The following is an 8,217-nucleotide window of genomic DNA, read 5'->3' as shown; positions in this document are numbered from 1 at the left end:
GAAGGTGGGTGCGCTGGACGTGTGGGCTGTGCGCTGCGCTTCGCTCGGTGGGGACGCTCCGTCTGGGCGTGCGGTTTGAAGGACAAAACATTGCGTGGGTTTCAGATGGGAAATTACGAGCGCAGCGACCAGCCCGGGTGGGGTCGGCGGCGCGGCGGCAGCGAGCGCCAGGGGAAGCGCAGATCGCCCAGCGGTGCCCAGGAGGGCAGGCACTACAGGCACGAGATGGCCAAGAGGCCTCACAGGTGAGGGCTGCGGCACTCCGGTACCTGCGGGCCTGTGCGTGCGGTTAGCTGTACTCGTATTGGTGATGGAAAACGCAGCGGCAGCTCGTGGTGGAAGTGTTTGAGATTGATGTTCTACTGCCTAAAGCAGAAAGAAATAGCCTGATTAGGACCACAAAAATGGCCCGAGATAGGGAACTCCTATCCTACCAGGACAGGCTGAGACCTGGGGCTGTTCTGCCTGGAGGAGGCTCTGGAGAGACCTGAAGTTGACTTTCTGATACTCAAGGGGGGGCTCTGAGAAGGAAAGAGACAGGCTTTAGGAGGGTCTGTGGTGATAGAATAAGGGGAAATGGTTTCAAACTAAAGGAAGAGAGATCTAGGCAGGATATAAGGAAAAAGCTTTTTACAGTAAGGGTGGTGAGGTACTGTCACAGGTTCCCCAGAGAGGTGGTGGATGCCTTGTGCTTGGAGACGGTCAACATTAGACTGAACAGAGCTCTGAGCACCTGATGGAGCTGTAGATGTCTATTCATTGCAGAGGCATTGGCCTAGATGATCTTTAAGGGACCCTTCCAACTCAGTCAACTCTTTATGGGGATGGAGGAATTACTTTAATTGGGTTTACGTGTTCTTTTGCTTGTAGTAAATGTTCAGAAACCAAATTCATAAATGACCGGGAGCACCACAAGCGGAGACGCTATGTGGAGGAGTACTGGACTGAGCACACACACGGCTTTGACAGTGGGCAGCAGCACCGCGAGCATGACAAGAGTGCCCACCGCCACCACGGCAGCAGGTCCTCGGGCCGCAGCAGGAAGGGCAGCTACAAGCGGTGGTACAAGACGCAGCACAGCGCCTGCCACCAGTACCATCACTCACAGGTGGTTTGTCCAGTTATAACTGAGGGGGTTGTGTCTTAGGGAGATAAGTTCCCAGCTGGGCAGCAGTAATTGAGGGGGTTTGTGGAAGTCTATGAATTATGTTAGTAGATTAGCCCTTTTGTTCGTATTGATTGATAATTCTTTTTGTTAGTTTGTGTTGGTTTTTCTTTTTTTTTTTTTTTTATCTTTTAGAGAACATATGCTGTGTAGTTATGCTTATAACACTGTGGAATATAGCCTTGCCTTTTGTTCATTGGCTGTAATTTGAGCCAATTAATGAGTAGAAACCATCAAATGGACTATTTCTGCAGGCATCACTTTCATGCCTTAAAAATGTATTATGACGTCAAATATTTATTTCTGCCCTACTCAAAAGTCCAAATGCAAACTTTTCAGACTTGCTTTTGAGTATGTATCACTAAAATAGCAAGGAGATAATGTTAGGTTTTCACACATTTTTTGGTAGCAATTAAATAAAATGCTTTAGGTCTGAATGAAATCTGTAGAATTAGATAAGAACAGTGACTGTCCACTAGCAGGGCAGTTTTTCTAATCGTTATCATATATTTAACTGTTGAAAAAGCTGAAGATAGAGTTTATAGTTGAATATCTTCAGCTGAGACAGCCTAAAGTAAATATATATGATATTTTTGTAATTTTAAAAAAAAGTTGTTACTGAATATTCTAAGCAGTAATTTTAAACTCAGTTACTTAAGAGGGATATTTTCATTTAGCCATAAGGCTGTTTTATATAATGTAATTATTAAATCCTTTTGCTATAAGAAATAAGGGCACTGAAAACCTAAATGAAAATTCATTGAACCAATATTTTTAAAGAAAAAACAATGTTGTATTTTTTTTATTGCCTTGCCACTTTGAGTATCTCATCTGAAAATTTGTTCCTTGCCATGTTTTTCTCCTGTAACATAAACTATGTGCCCTGTGAATTTCCGGGGACTGAATTTGAAATTGCTCCTGCCAACCGTTTGTGGCCTGGCGTGTATCTGAATGCCCGAATATCTCCCTGCTGAATGAATTTCGTATTCTGACCTGAATTGACTCGGGTTTATTGATTGGCCTGACCATCTTGGTGCCGTTCCAGAGGAGTCATCGAAGGAAAAGATCCAGGAGTGTAGAGGATGATGAGGAGGGTCACCTGATCTGTCAGAGTGGAGACGTACTAAGTGCAAGATGTATAGAATATTTTTCAAAATTTATTAACATTCAGATATAGTAATTTCTATTAGCATAAGATGTTAGGGGGCTTTGGCAGTCTTTTCTTTCTTTCTTTTTGTTCTGTTTTATTTGGGGGGAGGGGGGATCATTAATCTTCTTCTGGAGAACTTAAATGTATTTCTTTTTCCTTTCCCCCCTTTTTTTTTAATCCCAAGTTAGTAAATGAAATTAATGTAAATGTGCATTGATGAGAGTTGTCCGAGAACATCTCTCAACCTAGTTATTGACATTTTTAAAGAAGCACAGTCTAGAATAACCTTCAGTGATAGCATTTAGCCTTTTCTGTTTGTTTTATTTTTATTTGCTTGGTTTTTTTTGTTGTTTTTTTGTTTTTTAATGGCTGAGTAACTTAACTTCTGGGGCTGACGGTTCTTTTCTTTATAGATGAGATTGTTGCTACTTTGGGTGAAGGAGCTTTTGGAAAAGTGGTGGAATGCATCGATCACGAAGCGTAAGTCTTTTTTCTAAAAACCTGTCAGTTGTTGGACTGATAGCACTTCATGAGCTGTGATTCTTTCAGAATGACTTTATTGATTTTTTTATCCTTACTAGCTCATATGTTGCTCTGTGTATTTCTTAACATTTCGGCATAACAGATTTGGGTGTTTTTTAATTCCTCAGTGACATTATTGTGGTAGTTACAAATGCTTTGTAGCTAGAACTGGAGATCAGACTGCTCCACTTGTTTGTTAAAACTTCCTTTTGGGAAAGGTTTCTTGCATGTTCTTTGGACCATACACTGTTTGATATTGGAGTTTTTGCACCCCTTGAGGTGAATTAAGTACACATTTGTGCTTAAATGTAAAAGGACATAAATGAGCCGTGCATTGGGCAGTCTACAAAGATGTGCCGTGAGCTGGTTCTTTAAACATGCCCACCTGAGCCCTGCTCTGTGAGCGCTGGTGTGGACTGTCCCAGCCCAGTATTCAGTTTATGCCCCAGTGCCAGTTCCACTTGCCAGAAGGAGCACCTAGCACTTGTGTTTTGCAATTGCTGTAATATAATGCTGGGAAACTGCAGCAGGAAAAACGTCACCTGCTTATGTGAAGTTATTTTTTCTCTGGCATTTTTGCTTCTGGGGAGCTGAATCCTTCCTGCAGTTAGACCTTATTAGCAGGTTATTCTGTCATTGCATGACAGTGTTGCTGCGCAGTTGCAATTTAAGTTTCCCCTTCAGTCATCCAGTAGAGTTGGATGCAGGAAGCTGTCCTCTTCCTCACTGTAAGCGTGTACTGCATTGTGCCCTAGGGAGAGCACCTTATTGTAGCAGTTGTGCAGAGCTGCTGGAGGCAGCATTAGGAGGTAAACTAGTGTCTATCTTTAAGAATACTATTGATATACCAGATATCGAGTATGTTTTAAAAAGTAATACCTGAGCAGCTAAATTTTGCTTGTGCCTGTGTCTATATGGACCTCTGTTATTATTAGAAGTCAGTATATACTTCCAGTTCTTGAAGGGAGCCTATAAGCATGAAGGTGAGTGACTTTATGTGATCTGGTAGTCTTAAGACATAGGAAAAAGACTTCAAGTTTAAAGATGGGAAATTCAGGTTAGATATTAGGAAGAAATAATTTACTCAGGTGATGGGCAGTGGCACAGACTGACCAGGGAAGCTGTGGATGCCCCATTCCTAGGGGTGTTGAAGGCCAGGCTGGGGCACAGGCAGCCTGATCTGGTGGGTGGCAGCCTGCTTGTGGCTGGGGTAAAACTGGGTAGACTAGCTAGTTCTAGCCTAAGCTGTTACTAGATAAAGCATTTTCAGAGAAGGTTTACAGGTTACATTTATTTTTATACAATGTATATGATGGTAGTTAAGGGATAATTGAACCTACTCCTCCTAATGACTGTTTAACCTGTTTATTTCAGGGGAGGTAGACATGTAGCTGTGAAAATAGTAAAAAATGTGGATAGATACTCTGAAGCAGCACGTTCAGAAGTACAAGTCCTGGAACATTTAAATGCATCAGACCCCAGCAATACGTAGTAAGTACCTTACGTTATCTTTAAGATTGCTCTGATGTCACTTCCCGTAACACCAGTGATCTTGAAGTTGTCCACATCATGTGATGTATGCCTCTCAGCATTATGTATTACTTACTGTTGAAATTTGTATTTTCCTGCTTTCTGCAGTCGCTGTGTTCAGATGTTGGAATGGTTTGAGCATCATGGCCATGTCTGCATTGTTTTTGAGCTACTGGGACTCAGTACTTATGACTTTATTAAAGAGAATGGCTTTCTGCCATTTAGGTTGGACCACATTAGAAAAATGGCGTATCAGATTTGCAAATCTGTGAACTGTAAGTATATGTATGTATGGTTGTGTTGTGTTTTGTTTTGTTTTGAATTTTCTCCACAGGACTTGCTAACTTATCTCTGTATTTGTTACCTTGCAGTTTTACATTTGAACAAACTGACACATACGGATCTGAAACCAGAAAACATTTTATTTGTCCAGTCTGATTATGTAGAAGAATATAACCCCAGACTGGTAAGTTGCTGTCATCTCCCCTTCTGTGCAGCTTTCTGGGTTTATGTCATCGTTTGCATCTCATGGTGTGTTTCATTTCAGAAACGTGATGAGCGCACACTAAAAAATCCAGACATAAAAGTGGTGGATTTCGGGAGTGCAACATACGATGATGAACATCACAGCACCCTGGTGTCTACAAGACATTACAGGGCTCCTGAAGTTATTTTAGGTCAGTAGAACTCTTTTTGGTCCAAGAGAGAGTGTGCTTTTCCATTCAGTGTTGATAATTTTAAGCAGTGACCACATATGGAAAACTGGAAAAAAAAGTCTTGTTCAGGACTGTGCCTGGCTGGGCAGAATACTTCATGTTTTCATAGTGAAGCTTTTTGAAGTGTTACACAGATCTCTTTCACCTGGAGGATTTTTATATGTTGCTCAGCTGTGCTACAGAAGCATGTGTACTTTTCTTAAGCTGTTCAATTGTCTGTAGCCTGGTCTAACCCTGCTCTTTCTGGGCTTTTTTCTCACAGCGCTGGGATGGGCACAGCCATGTGATGTTTGGAGCATTGGCTGTATTCTCATAGAATACTACCTTGGGTTCACGGTATTTCCGGTAGGTAACGGAGCCTTGGAGATGCAGTGTGTGTAGTGCACTGCAGCTTGGTTAAAAACCCCAAGGCGAGATGGGGTTGCAAATACTGTGCTATACTTCTCTGCCTTGCCCCACTGAAGGGATAACAGAGGCGGCTTCATCTCTCGCTGCCAGCAGATATTACTCAAGTATGTGAATGTTTTGATAGCAGTACTTAAAGGTGAAACTTACGACCAAAGAGAAGGCAAGGCAGGATTGGGAGGGGGGAAAAAAAATCTATTTTAAGTTACTGTTGGAAGAAGATACTATAGGCTCTTTCTTCATGTGAGAGTCATTACTGTTTTGCAGTGTACAATCCAGAAATCAGGTTAGTGTGTATGTCATGGTCATTTACTTTAAGGATAAGAGAGAAATGTTCATTTTCCTTCAGACTCATGACAGCAAAGAGCACCTGGCAATGATGGAACGGATACTGGGGCCTTTGCCTAATCACATGATACAGAAAACCAGGTAATTGTCATTTTTCTCTACCTTGATTTCCTCATTTTTAAATGCAGTATTTTCAGGTATGCTTTAACAAGAAAAGTAAATTCATCTTTTTGCTTTGTTTAACAACCTGCCTTCGCTTTAGTGGAGTATTATCAGATCCTTTCCCTGCAGGAGGAAACATGCTAGTAAAGATGTTTGTGAGGGGACAGATGGGTTTTAAATAACAAGTTGTGCTGTTTGTTGAAGGAAACGGAAATATTTCCATCGGGACCAGCTGGACTGGGATGAGCACAGTTCTGCAGGCAGATATGTTGCAAGGCGCTGTAAACCACTGAAGGTAAAACGATAAAAGGGAAAGGGCTCAGGGGGACAGAACTGTAATTAGGATATGAATAAAACAGTGTTTGTGGTGTTGTAGGAATTCATGACATGCAGGGATGCTGACCATGAGAACCTGTTTGACCTCATTCAAAAGATGTTGGAGTATGACCCAGCTAAACGTATTACACTTGAAGAAGCACTAAAACATCCTTTCTTCTTCCCCTTGAAACAAGAGAAAAGGAAGCTGTCTCCTGTAGCAGAGCAGTCCTGTCCAGATGATATCAGCCCACCAAAGAAATATAGAAGATTTTAAGTAATAAATTATTATGTATAGTTCTTTTTTGTAAATGTCTTATTTTGTATTGTGACTCTTTGGATACTTAATGCAGCTGCTGAAATAAAAGTTATTTAAGAAAAAAAGAGATGAAGCTGATTGTTCGCTTATTCTTAAAATCTCTGTACACTTTTTTTTAACTGGACATATGGAAAAAGCACCCTTATGAACTAGGCCTCTCCTAAAAAGGGAAAAAGATAAACGATTATTAAAAAGTCACAGAAATTGTAAAATACTTGGGAACTAAAGATGCTTACAGACATCACTCTGCATTAAGTGTAAGAATGGCCTTTATTTGCTTGAAAAAAAAATACAAAGTAAGGAAGATCACTGTAGTATTCAACAGATAGCACTGTGATCATCACTGTCTTTTTTCATGTTAGTGGGTATACTCAGGTTATGAGTATTTCAGCTAGTGCTCATTGTTAGCTTACAACAGCAGCCTGTTTTTACCAGCTCTCCTAAATGACCTGCTGTCCTGAGAATTGCCCTCAAGAATTCAAAGTTTTGGTGAACAGATAATCTGGTTTCATGTAACAACTGCCAGCATAAAGTAATCCCATGTAAGGGCAGGGGTAGGGTTTTGCTCAGCTTACCTTCCAGCAGTCCTGTATGTAACAAACAGCACAGGCAAGGCACAGCCCTGCCCAAGCACCTTCAGTCAGGGCTCTAGAAAGCTGCTGGGCAGCTGCATACAGAACAGCACTATTTGAGAGAGAAGCTGCGAACTGATCCTTGGCTGTATATCAGCCTGAGCAGTAAGTGGTGCAGTCCCTTAGGAACTTGGGCCACCAGCTGTGACAGCAGGCTCAGAGAAGCCACTCTTCATACCCCACCTTAGCTACAGAGGTCACTACCACCACCACAGGAGCTCCCAGCAATGGTGCAGGTGCCTCGTGCAACAGCTGGACGCTAAGATTACTTTATGCTGGAAGTACAGGAAAAGAGATGACAAAGATTTTACAAAGATGGACAATCAACAAGGTTATCTGGAGCAAGTAGTATGGATTAAAGTGTCACACCAAGTTACCACACAAGCCACGGCCTCATCGCATCAGAGGCTTTTTACAATTTAATTTGCAAACAGAACTGCCATAAATCTCATTTACCAAATCATGTCTACTCAAATGCAGATAAAAACCCAAGGAGGTAAAATGAATTTAATTGTGGAAGGCCTTAAATTGCATTATTACAGTAGAAAATACAGGAGGTAGAATATAACTGAAAGGACAAATGCAGGTTAGAGTCAAATCTATAGCTCCTGTAAACTACCTACTTAAAACATGGTTTTAAAAACTAAACCCAGTATTTCAATAACTATAGAAAACAGTTAAAATAAATTTGCCATGAGAGCCCTTATATCATGCTTGATACAGGGAGGTAGGATGTAAGAATCAGAAGGACACATGAGACATGACACTTATTTACAGCTCCTGTTTGCTTTACTGAGGACTGTTCCAGAGGTCAGTCACCCTCCTCCGCTTCAGACTCTGACTCTGCAAGAGAGAACCCTGATCAGGTGCTGCCATGAGGCCAGCCCTCCTGCAGCCCCAGTGTTCAGCCCCCAGCAATCTGCCCAGGAGCCCCAAACCACAGGGATTGCTTTTCCAGCCAGGGCTGGAGGCAATCCCAGTCTCAGAAAATCCATTAGTGCCTCCAGCTGACA

General features: G+C 41.8%; 2 protein-coding genes across 4 annotated transcripts in view; one reads left to right on the top strand and one right to left on the bottom strand.

The window, feature by feature from the left end:
• The first annotated feature begins 53 nt into the window (after positions 1-53).
• CLK1 (CDC like kinase 1) lies at positions 54-6,641 on the top strand. 2 transcript variants are annotated; one of them, XM_010713422.3, is made up of 12 exons: positions 54-245; positions 871-1,108; positions 2,211-2,301; positions 2,729-2,795; positions 4,212-4,328; positions 4,476-4,642; positions 4,739-4,833; positions 4,915-5,044; positions 5,346-5,428; positions 5,838-5,917; positions 6,143-6,233; positions 6,315-6,641. In XM_010713422.3, exons 1-12 carry the CDS (start codon positions 106-108, stop codon positions 6,528-6,530), a joined length of 1,515 nt encoding a protein of 504 aa, XP_010711724.1. In that variant the 5' UTR covers positions 54-105; the 3' UTR covers positions 6,531-6,641. The 2 variants fall into 2 exon arrangements, with proteins under 2 accessions (XP_010711724.1, XP_010711725.1); XM_010713423.3 differs by lacking the exons at positions 54-245; positions 2,211-2,301 and having other exon boundaries at positions 994-1,108.
• A 182-nt stretch (positions 6,642-6,823) lies between these two features.
• Positions 6,824-8,217, bottom strand: part of BZW1 (basic leucine zipper and W2 domains 1) — a 10,295-nt gene continuing 8,901 nt past the window's right edge. For both annotated transcript variants that reach the window (XM_010713424.1, XM_019617000.1), the window contains one exon: positions 6,824-8,047. In XM_010713424.1, the coding sequence (XP_010711726.1) occupies positions 8,016-8,047 (32 nt within the window). In that variant the 3' untranslated portion in view covers positions 6,824-8,015. The remainder of the gene's footprint in view (positions 8,048-8,217) is intronic.

This window comes from Meleagris gallopavo, chromosome 7 (genome assembly GCF_000146605.3).
Source record: "Meleagris gallopavo isolate NT-WF06-2002-E0010 breed Aviagen turkey brand Nicholas breeding stock chromosome 7, Turkey_5.1, whole genome shotgun sequence".
NCBI classification, from domain to species: domain Eukaryota; kingdom Metazoa; phylum Chordata; class Aves; order Galliformes; family Phasianidae; genus Meleagris; species Meleagris gallopavo.
This window is presented reverse-complemented; position numbering and strand designations above follow the sequence as displayed.